At 51.5% G+C, this 21,132-nt stretch overlaps 7 protein-coding genes across 7 annotated transcripts; 1 reads left to right on the top strand and 6 right to left on the bottom strand.

Annotated features, from left to right (window-relative positions):
* Positions 1–28: 28 nt before the first annotated feature.
* N7458_012721 (uncharacterized protein) lies at positions 29–697 on the bottom strand (the record flags this gene model as incomplete). The annotated part of the gene is made up of 1 exon (XM_056916102.1): positions 29–697. The coding sequence occupies one exon, from the start codon at positions 695–697 to the stop codon at positions 29–31; it is 669 nt and encodes a 222-aa protein (XP_056760856.1).
* A 529-nt stretch (positions 698–1,226) lies between these two features.
* Positions 1,227–2,228, bottom strand: N7458_012720 (uncharacterized protein; the record flags this gene model as incomplete). Its single annotated transcript, XM_056916101.1, has 1 exon — positions 1,227–2,228. One exon carries the CDS (start codon positions 2,226–2,228, stop codon positions 1,227–1,229), a length of 1,002 nt encoding a protein of 333 aa, XP_056760855.1.
* A 2,923-nt stretch (positions 2,229–5,151) lies between these two features.
* N7458_012719 (GMC family oxidoreductase) lies at positions 5,152–6,979 on the top strand (the record flags this gene model as incomplete). The annotated part of the gene is made up of 4 exons (XM_056916100.1): positions 5,152–5,188; positions 5,251–5,950; positions 6,021–6,399; positions 6,479–6,979. 4 exons carry the CDS (start codon positions 5,152–5,154, stop codon positions 6,977–6,979), a joined length of 1,617 nt encoding a protein of 538 aa, XP_056760854.1.
* A 2,574-nt stretch (positions 6,980–9,553) lies between these two features.
* Positions 9,554–10,808, bottom strand: N7458_012718 (transcription factor kapC; the record flags this gene model as incomplete). Its single annotated transcript, XM_056916099.1, has 4 exons — positions 9,554–10,048; positions 10,117–10,379; positions 10,566–10,581; positions 10,791–10,808. 4 exons carry the CDS (start codon positions 10,806–10,808, stop codon positions 9,554–9,556), a joined length of 792 nt encoding a protein of 263 aa, XP_056760853.1.
* Positions 10,809–11,739: 931 nt separating this feature from the next.
* Positions 11,740–14,186, bottom strand: N7458_012717 (anoctamin family protein; the record flags this gene model as incomplete). Its single annotated transcript, XM_056916098.1, has 4 exons — positions 11,740–12,987; positions 13,049–13,769; positions 13,852–14,005; positions 14,105–14,186. The coding sequence occupies 4 exons, from the start codon at positions 14,184–14,186 to the stop codon at positions 11,740–11,742; spliced, it is 2,205 nt and encodes a 734-aa protein (XP_056760852.1).
* A 704-nt stretch (positions 14,187–14,890) lies between these two features.
* N7458_012716 (GNAT family N-acetyltransferase) lies at positions 14,891–15,512 on the bottom strand (the record flags this gene model as incomplete). The annotated part of the gene is made up of 2 exons (XM_056916097.1): positions 14,891–15,375; positions 15,473–15,512. 2 exons carry the CDS (start codon positions 15,510–15,512, stop codon positions 14,891–14,893), a joined length of 525 nt encoding a protein of 174 aa, XP_056760851.1.
* A 695-nt stretch (positions 15,513–16,207) lies between these two features.
* Positions 16,208–19,932, bottom strand: N7458_012715 (putative vesicle-mediated transport protein (Imh1); the record flags this gene model as incomplete). The annotated part of the gene is made up of 4 exons (XM_056916096.1): positions 16,208–16,250; positions 16,304–19,307; positions 19,373–19,835; positions 19,924–19,932. 4 exons carry the CDS (start codon positions 19,930–19,932, stop codon positions 16,208–16,210), a joined length of 3,519 nt encoding a protein of 1,172 aa, XP_056760850.1.
* Between the last annotated feature and the right edge of the window lie 1,200 nt (positions 19,933–21,132).

Raw genomic sequence — 21,132 nt, 5'->3', positions numbered from 1 at the left:
CCGGTAGGTACCACTTAGTACTGTCCTACTAACCCGGCGCCTCCTGCGTCGCTCCATCGCCAAAAGCACTCTCCATATGCAACCTCGCCGCTCTCGCCTGCACAGGCCTCGAATCCAAAAAAACCCTCATCTCCACAATCTGCAAATCATCCACAGAACTCCCCTCCAAATCAAGGATATTAAACTCGCGTAACTTGACCGCGAACTGGTCAGGGTCGTTCTTGAAGACCGTTTCGGAGGTTGCCTCGAACATGACGGTTCGTTTGAGGCGGACGCCGCTTGTTAGCTGGGCGTAGAGGGCGTTTGAGGCGGAGGCTGGCGTTGTGGAAGCACCACCGTCGTCATTACTACCGTCGCCGTCGGTCTTGTGACTGGCGCTAGTCTGCGTTGAGGATGGTGTATCCGTGACGCCAGTTTCCCGACTTAAATCCATGTCCCAGGCGAGATGCACTTCATGACGGAAGTGTGCGAGATGGCGGCCGCGGACTTGGAGGAGGGGGATTACATCGTTTGCTGGCGTTGGCGGGTTACTGCCGATGAGGATGGGGGCGTTGGGGGTGAAGAAGGTGCGGATGGAGTCGTGTGGGCTGAGGGAGTCGGCGGTGGGAAGGAAGCGTTGGAGGAAGAGGAGGCCGGGGGATGCGGTGGGGGGAATGGTTTCGTAGGGGCCGTGGTGGATTGTGATGGTGGTGTTCATGCTAGAGATGCGTTGTGGCTATGGAGATTAGAGTGGGTGATGGATATTGACTGTTGTTAGCGTATGCTGGGAGGGGTTGTTTTGGTGAAAGTTCCGTCATCACCACGTCGATTACCGTCTACGATGGTTCCAAGGGAGGGAGGTATGAACATGTGTTAATCATTCATTTTGTACATTTTTGGAATTATAATACACGAAGTATGACTGTAGAGCCCGCAATCGGGTATCGAGTCTGATCAAGTATGGACAAGTAGATGCAGGATGGTACAAGGTTGATCGCAAAAAGAACAGCTGCCGGTGGGTGGTAAACCTGATGGCGGGCCAGGTATATCTGCGCCAGGAGTGTATGCGCAAGCCTATAAAGGTCACCGTGCTTCGATGCAGCCGGGCTTGCTCCCTGTTTATGGGAGTGAGTCCCTGATGCCCAACTGTGAGTTGCAGGACTGTGTTCACGGCAATTCGCGGAATTGACAGTGAAATGCGACATCTTGAAGAATGGAGTGAGAGATCGTTCTGATCAGTTTCCCGGTCAAGCTGGATCCCCGCCGTCACTAGACAGTGACCTCGTCGAAGGACGAATCCGCCGTTCCGAAGACGACAAACTCTCCATCGAGATATTGTTCCACGCTCCCATGCCCCGCGATCTACGTGGCTCAACGGGGGCCGCATGTGTCACGTCCGTCGTGAATTGGGTCGGATCCACAAAGTTCGGATACTCCTCATGTTCTGAAGAAGTCGGTTGCGAGCGATGTGTCTGCACCAGCGAGACAAGCTTGCCAAGGACACCGAACTCAAGCTTGAGCTTGATGCTGTAGACCATGGGTTTCAAAGTGGTCTGCAGCGAGTAAAAGCCAATGTACTCCACCACCAGCAAGGCCACATCCAGCATGATGATCACACAGTTGATCGCCAGCAGCTCGTACATGATTTTCGTCCGTCGATTCTCCTTTTCCGGCATGAGTCGGAGGAGCTTGACCGTTTCAGAAATATAGATGCCCGAGATGACAAACTCCTGCGTGCAGAACCAGGCCAGCTGGAGGCGCTCCATGACATTATAGCCACGGATGATGGGAATGGTGCCAATGTAGGCTGTCGAGAATGTAAGCACCGTCGTAGGAACCAACAGCAGCACAGAATCAATAATAATGAGCCACAAGACAAACCGCAGTAACCGATGATTCTGCACCACAAGATGCAGTCGCGAGTACAGCACCATCGACTGACCGGGAACCATGACATAAAACCCAATCGTCGACAAGGTCAAACTCAACCATAACGGCGCCAGCGCAAAAAACTCCAAAATATATCCAATAGTATGCGGAATCACCCCCAGCACCACCGAAAGCAAGAGGGTCCAAAAGTACAAGCCTCGGTAGTGCTGAAACGTCAAAAACAGCAATATAAACAGCTCGATCGCATTATACAGCGCGATCGAGGAAAAGACAACCATGAGAATGCGCACGGTCAGATTGCCCCCCTTGTAGCCCCCGATCAGGCCATCGGGGGCCTGGGAGAGTTCATCGGCAACCATGGGATGTCAGCGCACGCGCAGAGCGGGTCGAAGGAAGACCAGTCGCGGATTTGGGTTATTGGGAGGGTGAGGGGGATCGCCGTGCCCCGTGGAGGCGAGACCGTAGTCGAATATCTGATGGATTGGAGTAGACTGGTTTCACCGCCATGATCTGGTTTAGTCGTGTGGGTTGGAGCGGGGCATCCACGCGAGTGTCGAGGAAAAGCCGACGGTCTCGAGGAAGGGCTGGAGGGCGAGAGAGAGGTTGAAAAGGCGAGGGTTGAGGGATGCAAAAGTCCGCCGTACACAAATCCCGGTGCTTCCTATTGTCGTATTCGGCGTGTCAATTGTCCCTGTAGACGAGATGCCAACGTCGCGCGCAAGCTGTCGGCTCCCGTGATTGGAGAGAGAGCGGCGATGAAAATAATAAAAGGGCACGAGTCAATTGATCAGCGATGCAATACTCTTGCCGGAGACAGGATGGTCGTCAAATGCAATGATCGAAGAGTGGAAAAGTCCAAGATGAGGAGCAAGGACGATCGCTCGAGGGCGGCGAAAAGTGCGGAGAGGCGAAAAGAGGAGCCCCGGTGGGTTCGTGCTGGGCGCCCCGATCTTCTCCGCACGAGACCAGCAGGCGGGCGTAGTGAAAGGAGAAGAAGACGAAGCCAAGTTCGAGACGAAGCACGAGAGAAAGAGAGAAGAGAAGAAAAAGAGAAAATGTCGAACTGGTGAAACCGAGAAATGGCTCACCCAGGCCACGGTTTAAAAATGGATCGCGAGGCCCAAGCCAAAGGCAAAAGGCAAAAAGACCGAAGCAGAAAAAAAAAAAAAAAGGGTTGGGACCCAAAGAAAAAGGCCAAAACCTCCGCGGGGAAGCGGCTCTCGGCGGACGGCTTTTTTGCCACTGCAATAATACTGACATGGGATTATTCTAGAACATTAGAAGGTGATGGAAATTGGAAATCGGATTGAACAGAAATTATTCAGCAATGGACTACTCCGTACTTGCAATTGAGATTCTCGTAGGGTCATTATAGATCGGAGTATGGAGTACGCGTCCTTCCACTTTGTTTTATACTGTGCACCACCGTTTTCCTAGTTCGAGTAACTAGTCACTCCCAACCACTTCCAAGGTATCAGTCTCTTGCTTAGTTACCGAGCTGTAGGTAACTAACTTATGCTAGTCAACTGAATAATCACCAATGGATCAATAATGTATTCTACAGTAGACTCCATCACTCCTCTGTTAACCGGGGGAAACTGTGGCGGAGACGGTGGCGGTGGAGGCGGACCTCAGCCATCGAACCCAGTGTTTGCTGACACCTGATTTTCCAGGCTGCAAAAGGAAGTACAGAAGAAGCACATTAGTATGTACGGACTGTACGGACTCTAATGCACATACAGTACTGTCAATTCCCGATTCCTCGCGGCAAAGGATTCCTCCTCGATCCTAACGTGCACCGTTGTCGCCCGATAGTGAATCCATACAGTCCAGACAGTAGTTATGTACTGCGGTGGCGGACCCGACGGTCACACTCCACTTGGTCGGCACTTCGGCAGCTCTCACGAATCGGACCGCGGGCCTTCCACACGATCCGCATTATCCGAGCTGGATGTCGCCGTTGGAATGGGGGAGATCAGTTCATGTCCCGGGAACTGCTCCAACGGGCTCGCTCGAGTGGGCGGTCCTAGGCCTTTCGACCTCGCGCGGAACAGCAGTTTCGAGTTTCGAGCTATTGTACTAGGCAACGTAGCCGTGAACTCTGAATCTTCGAGTCATATCTGTTTGACTATGGACACTGAGATGTGGACTCGGTTTCACGCTGCTTTCAAAGCAGTTTCAGCCAGAGTAAGGTAGAGGTCCAGGAAATATGATTAGATAAGATTACAATCTGACAAAGTAGCCTAGCTAACTACCTAATTTCAAGCCAGAGATGCAAATCCATAGACAATTACGATTCTAAATACATACGCGTCGAACTCTTAGCCAGTCGTGGAGAGCTCTAGCCGAACTGGGCCTCCATAAGCCCTAGCGACCGTGGTCTCTTTGCCACATAATGCAAAAGACATCTGAGCAGGCAATCCGAAAAGTGGAAAGAGGACATCAACTGTGCCGATTTGGGTAGGATAAGGTCATCCAGAAGGCGATATTCTCCGACCGGGTCTGATGAATTTGGGGGTCCAAGTAACCACGGTTCCTCGAATGGCAGGAAGATGGTTCTGCTTTCTGGGCAATGGAAGGGTCAGCCGCAGCCGAGGAAAGGCCAACCCGTAAGCTTATTCTAGTACATACCTAACCTAAGTTAGTAAAATAGATTCGGCCTGTGCCGAAGCAATGAGCAGAGTGACCGCAGATGAATTGATTCTCGATCAATTACTACTCCAACGGAGATGTCTAATCAACCGACATTTGTCATCAAACTACGGAGTTTAGTCCGGAGTACGAAGTGTACATGCAGACATTAGAGCCCCCCGTCTAGCGGCCAGCTCAATCTCACGCACAAAAGGTCCAACTAATCTAATCTCGCACTTGTAGTCCCCAGCTACGCTTCCAGAGCCAGTGATACTGATAACCACTATCCATTAACTAACTAGTTAACTGATCTAGTGCTCATACCTTACTCATCACCCACGCTAGAGGCCCACTACCGTAAGAACGCTCCCAATCCCACTCCGTGCCGTTGGCGGGGTGGTACACCCCCACCAACAATACCTTCTCGGCCGTAGCCATGAGCGAGATGACCAGTATCCTACTTCGGCATACTGGGCTTCGACTAAGCTGATGCATTCAAGATGATTGGGCTGAAGAGGGGGGAATATCGTATATAAGCTCGACGGATTGCCTTGAGCAACAAGCTTTATCCTTGCTTTTCTTTTCTGCATACCAACTATTGGAGATTGATCTAATCACAGCTTTATTGTCCTATAAACATTTTATTTCAAAATGGGATCGCAGACCTACGATTTCATCGTGGTCGGAGGTGAGTACCTTGTCTTCTTCATACTTGACGGACGCCCTACTAATCCATCATTTCCCCTATAGCTGGATCAGCTGGATGTGCAATTGCAGCATCCCTCGCCAAATCAGCCAAGCGGCCAAATGTCCTACTACTAGAAGCAGGTGGACGCAATGACGACAAGTCTCTGCGACTCTCCGGCAAGCGATGCATAACCTTCCAGGAACCCAATATGAACTGGGGCTACAAGACCACTCCCCAAGAGCACTGCAACGGTCGTGAACTCCTCTTTCACCGCGGCAAGGGTCTCGGCGGTAGCACAGCCATCAACTACGGCCTGTATACCGTCGGCGCCAGAGATGATTATGATCAGTGGGCTGCCGAAGTAGGCAACGATACGTTCGACTGGACGAACATGCTGCCCAGGTTCAAGGCGTTGGAAACCTTTTCTGGAGAAATTGCCCGCCCCGAACACCAGAAGTATGTAGCGCCTCAGGCGGCAGACCATGGCGACAAGGGTGCTCTGCGTGTTGGATATGTGAAGGAGTGGGAGGTTGATTTATCGCCGATTCTGGATGCCTTTAAGGAAGCTGGTCTCGAACAAAACTTGGATCATAACTCGGGAAACCCGCTTGGCCTGAGTGTGTCGATCACTTCTGTATCCGATGGTATGAGAAGTACAGCAGCGGATTTGCTGGATGATGCATCGGAGAACCTCGTTATCCTCCCTGATAGTCCAGTGCAGCGCATTATCCTGGAGGGCAAGAAAAGCCGTGGGCGTTCAGAGTAATGGAACGCAGTGTAAGTCTCTCTTCCTTTGTCGTCATTTACTTTCTGCGCAGACAGCCACGTCTAGTATCAATTCTCCAGACTTTGCATCCAAAGAAGTTATCATCAGTGCAGGATCCCTCGACAGCCCAAAGATCCTCATGCACTCTGGTATCGGTCCAGCCGCCGAACTCACCAAATTCAACATCCCCGTTATTCATGATCTACCAGCCATCGGCCAGGGCCTAAAAGACCACCCCTTCACCCCTTTCCTCGTCGCCCGAAACCCAGAAACCAACGACCGCAACGCGTTCTACGGGGACCCAGAAGCCATGGCTGCCGGCATGAAGCAATGGGAAAAAGACGGCACAGGACCCTGGACCCGCTACGGTGGCCAAATCGCCAACGGCTGGTTCAAATCAGACCGGATCACCGCATCAGAAGAATTCAAAGCACTCCCCGACCAGGTCCAAGACTTCATGAACCGAAACAATTCCACACTACGAACTCATCTGCGGGGTTCCCGTGCACTTGTCAGTGCCGCAGATGTTCCAGGATTACAGCTACAAGGGTCTGGCCGTATTCCTGATGAACCAGCAATCAATTGGCGAAGTCCGTCTCAAATCCTCAGACCCAGACGTCCCACTCCTCTTCGACCCTCATTTCCTCGAACACCCCTTCGATCTTCGCGCCTGTATCGAGATGTACAAACACCTCCTCGAACTAACCGATCACCCAGCCTTCGCGAAAGACACCATCGCAACGCTCATGCAGCCCGCGTCCCGTTCTGACGAGGATATCCTGCAGTTCGTGAAAAACAATGTCTCATCAACTTTCCATATGACTGGTACGGTGAAGATGGGGAAGGAGGGGGATGAGAGTGCTGCTGTTGATACTTCGTTCCGCGTGTTTGGCATTGAGAATTTGCGGATTGCGGATATGAGTGTTGTGCCTGTTTTGACGAATAATCATACACAGGCTACGGCGTATGTTACTGGTGCTACCTGTGCGGATGTTTTGATCAGAGATTATGGCTTGGATCAATAGGGGGGTAGGAGAATTACTTAAAAGAGAGTTTCCAATGTCGTTATCTCAGGATAAGCTTGTTTAAGAATGCATGCCTATCGAATAATGAAGCTTTTATCAATTATATCTTGGAAACTACCCGGTTGGAGACTTCCGTCTACATCAGCTTTGTCTCCTTCATCGCTATTTAGTTGAACTTGTCGTTCTCCCTCTTCTAACACCCAACATATACGGTATTAGGGCATATATATGCCGTTTTGCTTAGCTTTCTCAATACGACTATAAACAAGAAGCATTTCTATAATCGACTCTCGATACACTTCTCACAACTCTCTCTCGGACGGAGCCTTTTCCTGTTTTTGCCTCTAGGTATCAACCCATATCTAATCGATGACTAGTCACAACAAGCAATTTTCTCATTTGGGAATGCCCACGCCAAGTCCCCATCCAAGTCCGTTACCAAAAGCTCGACAGTCGTGGTTTCGTACTCATGAAGGTTTATAACTGCCGAGGGCCCGCCATACACGCCTGGTGTCCTTTCTTCGATCCTGCGAAGTTGAGCCACGTCCGAGTACAAGGCACCTTAATTCAGTTGGTTCACAAGCATTTTCTCACTGACAAGAGAAGATTAGAGACAGCATCATAGATATCTCTATCTCTGATGACCTTACCGAAACGAAGCTATCAACCCCATGGCACTAAATTATGCAGTGGCTGTGATTGGCGGCTTCTTACTACGCCGATGATCAGCACGTACCTGATTTGTTGAAATAATGCGAGCAAGACAACTGCATACTGTGTGTGGCATCCATAATTCCACACAAGGCAACTAAAGCTGGTTTACTTGCGGTCACGAGGGCCCTGGGGGTCGTTTTCTACGAAAATTCCTGATTATGTTCTCCAAAGCCATGTTCCAAGTGAGATCTCAACGGTATTCCCATAGCTGGCGGACTCTATTGAGAAGTCGCTGAACTGTGCATAACCATCTGCATTCCCAATATCTCTATCAGCACAGAAGGTCTCTGCGCAGAACATCACATACCTGACCCTGCCATTATCTGTGGGAGCACTCGCTCGGTGTCGGCTATATATTATTAATGGGAAAAGCAAAGACCCATTTGCCAATCTAGTGAGTCAACCTCTTCCACAGTCCGAGAGATTCTCGATTATCTCTAACCTTACGTGGTGCCTACAGTATTCCTTTAGAACTCCGCACAATCATGAACCCCGCTACGTCTGGCAGCGAGGGTCACTTCTATGGACGACGCATACATGACTCTTGAAAGTGAACAGGCCGTAGACATTGCAGGCCTCTCCCATTATCGCGGGTCCTCATCGAGGAGCCTTTCACCAATCTCTATACCGCGTAATCCTCCGTCTCATGCGAGAGCTGAATCCAGCGACATTCTATCCAGAACATGAACCCGTCAAGAGACGACTAGTGATGGTTCCAAGGCTCTTTCATGTAATTGAACTCAAGAGGTTGCATCGATCACAAGTCATACTTGCAAGATTAGCAGAAGTTGATTGGCTTCTAGCCAATTCCTCTTTCAGACACCCTGTCATACGCCATCGGAGAGAGATAGGTTTCTCACATTGAGAGATGACACATGGAAATGCAGGTTCTCGCAAAGTTGAGAAAGCTGTTGAGCAACGTACACAGTATCCAACCTCTTCTCAGGACCTTAATCACCGATAACCTATAATTAGTACAGGTCCATAGCTCCTGGTTTACAGTGTGAATACCCTTCTTCATTCTGCGCAAGGGTCAAGATCGTGCTCTTGCCGGGGTGGCACGTCTGTAGATGTCGCATCAAAGTAACGCAGCCCGGTGACGTTATATACCATGGCAGACAACCACTTACCAATGTATGGCAGACTTGGGATAGACGACGGAGGAGAAGGAGACGACCATGCAGGATGACTTGGGATTGAATTGGTTTGTTTATCAAAACGGGCCTTTATGAAAACATGAATTCTGTCACATTCCACGTCCTCCTCCGCATACCTCGCTAGCTTCCTCATTGACCTTGACTGTCTCGGGGAAGCCTCTACTCTCAATCCCGGCCTTGCTAGGTCACTCTCGGCGGCGTAAAACGAATGTCCCGAAGACCATCCTCTTGTATACTACAACAAGGGTAAGTTAACATGTTGCAGAACATCCTAGTAAGCGCCGAAGATCACGCAAAGTACCGTCAAGAATTACGACAAGCTATCTTTGTTGAATTGAAAAAGATCCTATTGGCTACGCTCCTACTCCGTTGAAAAAAACATCGGCTAGTAAGAAATACAGAAAGGAGCAGAAAAAGATCAAAATAACACCGCCTAGCCCAGAAAGCGAAAGTGGAAATAGCAGTAGACATGAATGGCGCCACACACCGTCACGAAAATAAATAAGGTGGAGGTAAGAAGGAAGGGGTAGAAAATTAGAAGGTGAAGAGGAGGGAACTGAAGACGGGAGATAGGAACAGATCGAGGACTGATTGTGGGATGGGGGACGTGATCGGTGGCACAATGACACTGCTGGATATCGAAAATGGGCGGGGTCAGAAAGGATTGTTGCAATAAGCAACGGAAAAGACTTCTCAAGATGACTTAAGCTATAGGCAGACCATGGTGAGCCTCCTGCTTGGAAATGCCTTCGGAACCATCGGGCTGGTTTTCATCGCGGACACGCTTATTGTGCTGGTAGCTACCAGCCATGAAAGCGTTCTCGTCCGGGTGCTTGCGCATTCCAAGGCCGGCGACAGCGATGTCATTCAGGGAGCTCATGCCATCATTGGCTGAGCTAGGGTGCTGGTGCTGAGGCTGGGTCTGCTGCTGGGGAATAGAAACAGCAGATCCAGTATCGGGGATGGCGGGGGCAGCCATGGAAATGTCATGGCGGGACTGGCTGAGATCAATGCCTGGTGGGGGCTCGGGAACATCGAGTGAAGCGTCGATGAGACGGCCCTGCATGGTGACGGTGTATTCACGGAGGGCATAGTTCTCATGCAGCAGAGCCTTAATCTGCTCACGGAGAGTCTCGACACTCTTGTTCTCGGCCTCCAGCTTGCGGATGTAAGTTTCCTTGCGCTGGCGGAAAGCACGCTGTAAAGCCAATTAGCTGTGTCGCTTCACGGTGAGGAGGCCCGCAACGCGGAAGAATGATCACATACCTGAGCAGCGCGGTTCTGAGCGGCACGCTTGGAGGTTGACAGCTCGCGCTTGCCGTAGTTCTTGGGGTTAATATCATCTGGCGAGCCCTGTTGAGGCTGGGTAGGAGTCTGAGGAGCAGCAGCCATCATAGCACCAGAGATGGCAGGATCGATGTTCGCCTGGTCACGAGGGCTGGCAGTGTTGGGCTGTAGGTGCTGCTGGACCGGTCCACCCTGCGGACGGTGCATGCTATGCTGCGCTGCGAGCAGCTGGTCATGGAGCACTGAAATAAGGATCTAGTCAGCATTTGATACGCGCCATTGCGCCCCACATGCTAAGGCGTAGGCCCCTGTCTACAGTCGGGGGAAGGTGATCACTGCCCAAGTACCCTGGCGGGGCATGACAGGACCTCCCATCCGATCACAGTGACCCCAGGTAGCTACCCAGTGGAACTGTATAGATCACGTACCCTGATCCGCATGGTCCTGCGATGAATACGTCAGTACAAAAAGTGCCAAATCGACGGCGACACCCGGAGCGGCGCGGCAAGATGAGACGGTCACTGCGACGCGACGACGCGACGTGTCTCGTTCGCAGGAGGTGCCTGTCCATCCGCCATGCGGCCATCTGATCGATGTACATTGGCTCGGGACGATCGATCTGATGACAAACGCGTCGAGGATAGGTTGCTTACCTGAGCAGGGTTCTGCATGCTGGGATGCGGAGCTGGTGCCAACGCAGGCTGCATGGATATGGTTCAAAATATGATGTCCAGCGATCGAGATTTGGATAGTGACTTTCAGGGCACTTGTCCAATCCTCCAGATGAGCGTGGTGATGGTGGTTCTGGTGTAGACCTTCGATATGAGGTAAGCAGGATGAAGATGCTGTAAGCAGGCGGGAGGATGTTACGGGGAGGGAAGAGATTACTTAAGGCTTTCTCGGTCCGGAGCCTCCATGGCGACTGATTCGGCGTGTTGTTATTCCGAAAATGACTTGCCGGATATAGTAGGCGGTCTCGGGAGAGCTCTGGTCATCACGTGGAGAGGCTAAAGCAAAACTATTGGGCGGTGAGTAAGACGGTACAATTTGTGCCTAGCAACCCCGGCCGCATCTGAAGCCCGATGTCAAATTCTGCCTGTTTTTGAGAACGTCATAGTTCGAAGCCACAGAGAACTAGCAGACCAAGCAGTACCATTTCTTCACCGTAATCCGCGCCCAGGACATGATCAATTCAACCTGCTGGCTAGAGAGCTTCAAGTTTCCGCCCAATCTCTAAACATTACACCTTCCCTGACTGGTCTTTTTCGGTCACTCCGAGCTGACTCAGCCTTACGTCACCTAACTTCGTTATCTAAGGTTTAGGTGACTAGAGTTTGGAATGCTGGAAGGGATTGTCACACGTGACTAGATCGATTCGGGCTTTTGCATGATCCATCAACCAGCCGCATTCAGTCGTGTACTCCGATTGGAATTCGTCAAGCTTGCGAGTCATAGTTATACGTACACAAATCAATAATCTCTAAGCGCAAATACCGTTGATTGGCCCAAAATAGACCGCCGAACATCTCACAGAATCTGAACCGAGATAATCCACAAATCGGAGATATCAAACACACCTTCTATCACGTAACAACCTCACTCCTACTGCTGCTTCTTGGCATTATCTCCCTTGCTGGTCTGAGCCAGAATAATGCCCGTTCCCACCTTCGCTGACTCAGACCAGCCACGCTGACGCATCCAGAATCTCTCCGCTGGATCCGCCGAGTGCCCAGAGTTGCGACGGGCGTCCTCCTCGAGAGCGGTGCGAGTAAGCTCAGACGGCGTCTCCGACACGGGATCCTTTTCCGCGGGTTCTTCATTGGCTTCAGCCTGGAGAGTGGATTCGAGGTAGCGCTTGCGCATGAGGTACCGCTCACCACGCTCCTTGCGCGCGTTTGGAGGCTCGAGTCGGTTCATGGCTGTCTGCACGGCGTAGCGGATAATCAGGTAGAGATGTTCCGAGAAGAAGATAACCAAAAGCAATGCCCATCCTTTAATGTCAGTGGGCTGTCCGTTGGGGCCGGTCTGAGAATCTCCGCTGAACATGTAGAGCAACGCAGCGCTGGTGATGCTGCCCACCCAAGACAGGAAACCGAGAGTGTCTAGCCAGGGGCCGATAGTATCGCATCGGAGTGGCGTGGGTCGCTGGAATTCCTTGCAGATCTTGAAGAAATCGGACCGCAGCTCGATCCAGTTGTTGATGAAGAATGATAGCGGGACAAGAGGCCATGTGGGTGAGAAGAGCGCGAGGTAACCAAACTGAATGCACATTTCGCGCAGATCATCGGTTACTTCGTACACGGGAAGCTCGACCTCGTTGCGAATGCGCTTCAAGAATTCCTTCTCTTCGACTGGGTCGTCGTAGGCCATGATGGGTGAACGTTCAGGAGAATCCTTATCCGACTTGCCGTTCCGCTTCTTGTTGTACTCTTTGTATTCCCGAAGCGCGTGCTGCTTGATGTATGGCACGATCGTCTCCATGGCGAATCCAACAATCTGGGCGGTGACGGTAAAATAGATGACTTGGTTCCTCAGACGATGAGGATCAATCTTGAACGATGAGCAATCGGCAGTAGCATGCTCCTTAGACACAAAGGGCCGGACAGTCAGGCGGAAGATGTCCAGATAAGGGACAATGTGACTGGCAAACGGCACATAGACAAATGCCGTCAGGAGGATTGGCAGATAGGAAGTGATGAAATTGATCACGAAGACCTTCCGGGTCAGTGCAGTGTCATAAGCATCGTTGGTCTCGTGGTTCTCGTAGTCGTTGAGCTTGGTTGCAATGGACATTAGGACCGCGCTCATAGTGGGCACCAGCGCAGAGACAAGAATGGTCGGGATAAAGATCTGTGGCCATCAGTCAGTGTAGAACATGATAACTTTGAGCAGGGAAACAGGCCGTCCATACCAGGTAGCTCTTCAAAGGGCCATCATACAGCTCAGCGATGAAGATTTCAATCGCAAAGCAAGTTGCAATGATGACTCCCAACCCAATAGCAGAGACCAGCGCAAATGGAATCTGAAGAAGCTGGCGCTGCATGCGCTTCGTCGCAGGGAATACACCCCGCATCTCCCCAGTACCTTCATCGCGAACCTCTTTCTCAGGCTTGAACTCGCGCCGATTCGTCCGTACCGCTGAAATACCCTTGGTCTGCCAGCGGCAGCTCAAGTCCACCTCCTTCCTCTTCCAGTACTCGACAAAGACAATGCCCCACAACGAATTAACCAAGGTATACACAATCGAATAGCCTCCAAGGAGGAACCAACACGAGAATCCAAATACAGCCGGGAAGATCAGGAACCGGAAGTAGCACTGGAGGAAGGAAAAGTAGAATCCCACGCTCTCCCCGAACTTGTCCCGAATTTGATCCAAGTCTTCTTCCGAGAGGAAAGTCTTCTGGCTCCATTCGTGTAGCCATTTCTTGTTGGTCTCCTCGTCGTGCAGCGGTAGGAGCCCAGTAATATTCTTCCATTCACCGTGGTTCGGAGTGATGCCGGCACCGCCCTCTTCGGAGGGGAGTGTGATCATATGGTTGATCACCCGCAGTCGCTCCGCTTCGTTCTGAGGTTCGATAGAGCTCGCTGGCTCCGGTTCTGCATTTCGAATACCATAGAGCCAGTCGCGTACCCTGACAGGAGGTGATATTAGTATTGCGACTCGCTAGATCTCGATCATGTCGCGGGAAAGCCACAGAGGCCACACAAACTCACCGCGACCGATACACCGCCCGGTTGAGCCGCCTCTTCGAAGCTCGAACGAAGACGAGCAGCGACGCCTCATCGCCCTGGCGGACCTCAGATTGCAATCCGACATTGGCAAGGGTCCGAAGCAGCTTCTCAAGCTGTGCGATGGCCTGCGCCTGGTCTGGGGGTGGAAAGATAGCGCATTAACAACTCCGCTCAGCTCCTCCGGTCGGGGGGCGTCCAACCACGTTTTTTCCAGCTACCGAGGCTGGCGACATACCTGAATCACCGAAGCTGTAGTGTATCACATAATCCACCTTCAAATTGTACCCCAACGCGTTTGCCTCGGTCGCAGTCGCCATGGCGATATTGAAATTTAGAGAGAGATGAGGGTTGGAAGGGAGGGGAGAAAAAGGTTGTCGTCACCTTTTTGGGCCTCAGATGCACGTCCGATCGGCGGGTCACTGCACGACGTCACCGCAAAGCTTGGTCCCCGACCTTTTGGTTAGGAGAACAGTCCTCGAAGGTTCAACCACGGGCTGATGGAACAGTGTGATTATTTTCAGGCACATATATTTCCTACAGGCAACCTCTTGGAATTCTTAATAGATGATTACTCTGTTAACGTAGCCTAGTATCGTCGTCGTGGCTATCCAAAGTGCATACTATGGATCGAGAGCGGAGTATATATCCACCTCGTACTAGCGAAGTCTGAGCACACTACAAACCAAGTTTTGGGTGTATACCTCGCGAATTTACTGTCGATGCAATTAGATACTACATTATTCAGGCAAATATAACGGTGCTTGTATCTGATAGGACACTTTTTGTAAGTGATTTGATGGTATTTGCATCTCAGAGGACGTTCCAGTCCTGGTTCCAGTGACATACAGTGGAAGTGTCCAAGGGTCTCCATATACTCGATGGTCGTTAAAAGCTTGACCTCAGTAAACGTGAAACAAAGAAAATGCAACCGAGTCTAACGAAGACTCAAAATACTACTTCTGTCCAAATATGCTATATCGTAACCCATGAATCACAAACCAATCCCATCCATCCAAGCCATCTACACACCCTCAGCCAACTTCTCCAACGCCGGCCCTTCCAGCATCATCTTCAACCAGTCATCCATAGGCTTCGCGCCAACCTGCTTATAAAACTCAATACTCGGCGTATTCCACGTCAGCACGCTCCACTCCAACCGGCGGCCCTTGACCTCCAACACCTGCTTCGCCAGGTACTTCAGCAACTTGAAGCCGTAGCCGTTACCCCGCGCAGCGGGCTGGACATAAAGGTCCTCGAGGTAAATGCCCGGTGCGGAGCGCCAGGTCGAATAATTGTAGAAGTGGAGGGCCATGCCGACGGGGATCGGGGACGGGTTGGCGGCGGTGGGCGGGGGGATGATTAGGGCCGTGTAGACGGAGCCTCGCTTGGGCGGGTCATTGGGGAAGGAGAGGGTGGCGAGGAGGGATTCTTCGGTGGCTTCGACCTCATGCAGGGCCTTTTCGTAGTCGGCCAGTTCGCGGATGAATTGGAGGATGATTGGGACGTCTGCGACAGGATGGGTTAGTGGTAGTAGCGTAAGACTTGCGATGAAGGGAGGATTTGAAGCGGATTCAAGAGCTAGGTGGGAAAGGATAGAACGTACCCTCTGCCGTCGCGAGGCGGATAGTAGGTTGGTCGGCCATTTTTAAGAGTATAGAGAGTGTAGATATCGTGTGAAGAAAAGAAAGAGCAATTGGTAATGAAATTTGGAGAAATTTGGAGCAGCAGCATTGGGGTTTTATGGTCTCGGGGGCCACTTCGGTAGTTGCCGACACCGAAACTGACCCACTCACTTCTTCGCTATGTCAGTGGCAGCGCGTAAGCACTAAGATGGCGAAAAGTCACAGACGTAGCAGAGATACACGGTCTAATTAAACTAGAATTCGGATCAGTTTGGCCTCTGGAGTTTCTTGAGATCCTCTGGTGGCGGATCTCGCCACTACACATAGGAAGAGATGCAGGAAACACACTGGATCGACTAACTCGGAAAACTATGGATAGAAGAGACGAAGAAAGGCAAATCGAGGTCTAAATAGACCTCGGGCAAACGGTAAACGCTGGTGCTGGAAATATCTAGAGGAAGAGACGCATAGACATCACCAGAAGGAAATATCCCAATGGGAATCTCCCATGATCATGATATTCTCTGAAGTATATCCGCGGAGTCCCATGTTTAAAGAAAATGATAACTAGCGGGTTACATTGCACATCATGTAATTGATTACAGAGACTTCAAATATCTCTGCATGGATCGAATAAATACTAGCAACGGTGGATATTATACATCGAGAATGGGTAATAAGGTGATGATAAACAAGGCACATGCGACAAGTCAAAATCAGCGTGACATGATAGCTGACATCCACTTTTGTTCATCGGTACTAGGCCTTAATTAGTCTTGATGTCTGGGTCAAATAGAACGGATTGTACATACCGGTCGAAATGCAGCAGCATCCCCAATACGGGGATCAACTGCTTCTGATAACTCTTATCCTTCTGCTCCATAAACTGTAGCAGAACGTTCTTCAAGTACATATAGTCAATCGACCCGCTAGGCCCGGCCCCAGAACCGGAGGGAGTCTCACTTCTCCGACTAGACGTGCTGCGGTCTTGCGGGGGCGGGGAGAGAACACCGCTGGGCCGGCGAGAACCAGAGTCCATCGATGACCGTGAAGATTGGCGACCAGACTCCATTCCACGGAGGCGGACATCTTCACCCAGCGTCTTGTGAGAGCGGCGTAGCTTTTCGAGCCGGTTGCTCGTTTCCTCGACGGAGCGGCGAAGCTCAGCCTTTTCCTTTTCAAGGTCGCGGACTTGCTTCTCGCTTTCGTCCAGCTGTTCGCGGAGGAAGGCCATGGCTTGACGGATCTCGGTGAGTTCCTCGGTCGAGCGCTCCGATTGAGACTCGAGTTCATCGCGACGACGACGCCAGTCTTTCTGCGACTGCTCGAGGTTCTCTCTGTCTTCTTCGGCGGTACGCAGTGTGCGCTCGGCTTCGCGGAACTTGGCCTTTAATTCTTCCATTTCCCGAGCGCGACGACGACCCTGGGTGCTGGCTTCATCTTCGGCACGATCGCGCTCTTCGACCGCAGCTTCCATTCGCTCCTTGAAGTCGCGCACCTTGGCTTCGGCCCGACTTTCAATATCATTGATCAGTCGGCGCATGGTCTCACCTTCGCGAGTGCGCTCGTTCAGCAGACGATGAGCGTCAGCCAGTTCTTCCTCCAGGCTATCGCAACGCTCCTTTACCTCCTTTATCTGCATGGCCACCTCGGCAGTTTGATCACGCATGCTGCCCATGAGACTCTGTGCGCTCGCGTGTTGTGCGGTCTTTAGTTGAGTCTCCTCCTTGAGACCGTCGACCTCCTTGCTCAACTGGGAAATCTGGTCCTCCATCTCACGAATCTTGACACGTGAACTCTTCAACCCATCCTGGGCTTTGCTCAAGTCTCCCGCCGTCTTGTCTTTAGCATTAATAGCGTCCTGCTTTCTAGCTTCGGCTGATCGCAGGTCGGATTGGGCAACGGTGAGCTGCTCCTCGGCCTTGAGGCGACTGTCCGTCTCTTGGCGGATCTTCTTGTTCAAAGTATTGACTTCTGAATCACGCTCGGATACCCTGGTCTTGGCAGACTTGAGCTCAGCGCGGAGGTCATCGCATTTAGATTCAAGGTTCCTCAGTTCGCCATTCTTGCTAGTGAGAGTCTCCTTGATCGTCTTCAACTCTGATGATTCAGCGCGCAGATTACGCAGCTCAGGCTGGACCTTTTGAAGCGTCTCCCGCAGGTCGGTGAGATCTTTGAACCGCGTAGCAGCCAGTTGCTGTGCAGCAGAGAGATCGGTTTCCAAGGTGGCTGACCGAGTCTTGAGACGCTCAAACTCATCCTTCAAATCGTTGTGTAACTTCTCGGAACCGGCAGAGGTAGAAGCGTTGCTCGTGCGGACCTCGGCCAGCTCCTTCTCCAATTTGTTAATGGTTTCTTCCAGGGCAGACTTTTCGGCAGAGAGCTCTTTGATCTTGTCCTTGGCTTCGACGTGCTCCTGTCCGACATTGACAAGATCATCCCGCAGAGACTCGATCTCCTCCTTCAGATCTTCCTCGCCCTTGAGCTTCGCGCTGAGGCGGTCGATCGCCGCCTCCTTTTCGGATAGCTGCTGGGTCAGAGACTCGATCTTTTTCTTGAGCTCGTCGTGATCAGCAGAGGAGGACGATGGCGCAGGCGCTTCCTTGACGGACTGGTCTGCGGCGGTCGTCTCTTCCGGTTTGGAAGCCTCCTCTGCAGCCTTTCCTCCCTTCTTCTTCTTTTTGTTCTTCTTTTTACTGCCAGCGCCTCCACTGGCAGCGGTTTGAGTTTCAACCTCGGCTGGTGGAGCAGGGACATTTGACTCCACGGGCTTCTCAGCTGGAGCAAGGCTCTTGCGGATCTCCTCGAAATCGGCCGTCTTGCCAGCAGCGACATTCTCCTTGGCAGCCTTCCAAGCGGTATTCCCGTTCAGACCTCCCTCCACAAAGTCAACGATCTTTTTAAGCTTGGAAGAAGTCTCGGCCTTTTGCTCAACCTCCTTCTTGAGGTTCGACACTTGCGACTCGGCTTCCTTGAGTTGCGACTTGAAGGTGTCTACCAACTTTTGCACGACATCAAGTTTCTTCTCGCTGGCATCCTTCGCCTTCTTAGCTTCATCCAGCTGTTCAAGTAGTTTCGGGTCGACCTTTGGTTCTGTCTTGTCCGTCTGAGCAGCCTGTGCCTGCAATTTCTCAAGTTCTTCGCTCTTCTCCTTCAACTCGGTCTTCAGCTTCTCAGCCTCGGTAGTAGCCTTTTCCAGAGACGACTCGGTATCGGCAAGTTTGGTCTTGAGCTCCTCGACATCCTTTTCCTTTGAAGTCTTCAAAGTCTTGATCTCGGCATCAAGCTTGTCCTTGGAGTCACGCAACTCCACCAGCTCTCGGGTTGATGTCTCCAAGCTTTGAACCATTCCTTCTGTAGACTCGCGCGCAACAGAAAGGTCCTTCTTAAGCTTATCCACTTCCGTCTTCAGAGTGTCGACCTCCTCCTGCTTCTCCTTCAATTCTCCCTCCAGTCGGGGGACCTCGTTATCAAAGGAGAAGAATTCCTCACTAGCCTCTTCCTTCTGTTCGGGTGACTTCTTCGCCTCCTTTACAGATGCTTCCTTCTCCGTCTTCAGACCGGTCAACTCGTCGTGCGCAGCCTTGGTAGCTTTTTGGGCCCCCTCTAGCTTCTTTTTGTAGTCATCGCGATCGGTTGTGACCCGCTTCAGCTCATCAAGGATCATGTCACTCTTCAGCGACATCTGATTGAGATATTCCGTAAGGGCTTTGGGCTCGGCGATTGACGTGAGGGGGGTGTTTTCGCGCAGAGCAGCTTCGAAGGGTTCGATCGAGAGGACACGCGAATGCGCCGCACGGTATGCCTTGAGGAGTTCTGCAAAACAGCATTAGTGATCTGGACCCCCTCCACATCGTCATGACCGGGCAAACTGTCCATACCATGGTATCGAGCTTCCAGTTTATCCAATCTCCGCAACTTTCCCCTCACATCTGCCGGCAATTCGGACGTCGTCTGACTCGCGGCCCCCTTCTCTACGGAGGTAGTCTCCTTTCCGGATGCATCGGCAGCGGGCGCCTTTGTCTTACTCTTCTCGCCATCCTCGCTGCGCTCCGTCTCAACAGTAGCCGTTCCCTCCGAAGCATCGTCCGGCGTCTCTAAACGCGGCGTAGCCGAACGACTCGAATCCTCATCATCTCCGATCGCAAATTCGGCCTCGAATTCTTTAGGGTCCGGTCCGCGGACAGGGGTCCCCGTGTTGCGTCGGGGGCGGGAACGTTGACCGGGGGAGAGATTGGTATTGGGCGGGCGACGAGCAGAATTCGATCTCGAGATATTATCCTGGGCAGACTTCTGGCGTGCCTGTTCCTCTGCGATGCGAGAGTCGATGGCTTCGCGGAGGCGCTGGGAAGCGGGTTCGTTAGTATGGGAAGGTCGCCCCGTCGCACACGTTGCGGAGTTCGCGTGGGCGATGCTTCGGGGGAGAACGTACCTGAAACATCACCGCGGCAGGTCTTTTGACCACCAAGACCACCAGATCAAAGCAGCCGAGGAGAAAAAGGGCGTAGATGCAGAAGAGTTAGGAGATGAGTGGCAGAGCGGAGGCGGAGGCGGAAGCATGGAGAGAGTCTCGGCGCTGTAGGCTGTAAAGCCAAGCTCGCCGAGTGGTTAACCTGCCATATGGGATGCCAAGACAACAGGGAATTGCACACGTCAGCTTTGATAGTTTGTCGCGGCCATATTTAGAATGGGGTATACGTTTACTCTGGTCTTGAAGGAGGTTAGAAATGCTTTTTAGGACATATTCTGGATTCAATTACCGTCTTATGATTAAGAGGTATAAGTATTCATGGATAGTAGGAATAGAATGTCGCCAAACAATGGACTGCACGGAGAATATACATACAATGCAGCCAGCTCAAGGTCCGCAACTTGGAAGGAAAATGTTCAACAGGCTGGCCTAGGTTACAGTCAGTGAGTCAACGGGAGCATTTCGATATCGGTCGTCGGAAGATGCAAGCTTGTATGAATAAAGTTATTCTTTTCCTCCACCTCAGCTCCAGTATCTGGTACCTACTGTAGGTAGGGCTAGGCCACTCCAGTACCTAATCTTGGGCTAGGTATTCATGACACTCCGATGGGATCTCGGACTGGATATTTGAAGCAAAAAAACTCTCTTCATAGTTTGCAATCTAGCTAGCTCTTTAAAGACTCACATATACGGTATCGTTCTCGAGCTTGAATCAATCATCCACCAGTGTGTTGTTATGACTGTCCCGGGATGCTGTTCTTCCAGTCGCAAGATCAGCATCAACGCTATAGGTATGCTGCGACGGAAGAATAATGAGCATCAGTCTCATCCGGGTGGGAAACTAGCAGTAAGGAGAGATGGTCATCGACTATAGTCATTGAAGATATCTCGGTGGACTATATAGAAGGCAGCAGGGTACATCCTATACATACTATTCTCTATCGACTCCTTCGATCGAACTATTGATTCTTCCAAGGTATAGATAAATAGATCAGGAATGACTCAATGTGAGGTTGATGGGAACTGTGGATATTAGACTCTTTGAGTAGATTCTGCATGTTCCTGCTGGTGGATCGTTCGTACATTCTCTTGTCCTCCGGCCGAGTCTGGAACTATCTTGCACCTAAACTCAGTAGCCAAACCAGGCGCGTCGATCGAGGCACGTTGTGA

The sequence above is a fragment of the Penicillium daleae genome (assembly GCF_028827525.1).
Source record: "Penicillium daleae strain IBT 16125 chromosome Unknown utg000009l_segment0_segment0, whole genome shotgun sequence".
Taxonomy (NCBI): Eukaryota; Fungi; Ascomycota; class Eurotiomycetes; order Eurotiales; family Aspergillaceae; genus Penicillium; species Penicillium daleae.
The sequence above is the reverse complement of the archived record's forward strand: the minus strand, read 5'-3'. Positions and strand labels throughout refer to the sequence as shown.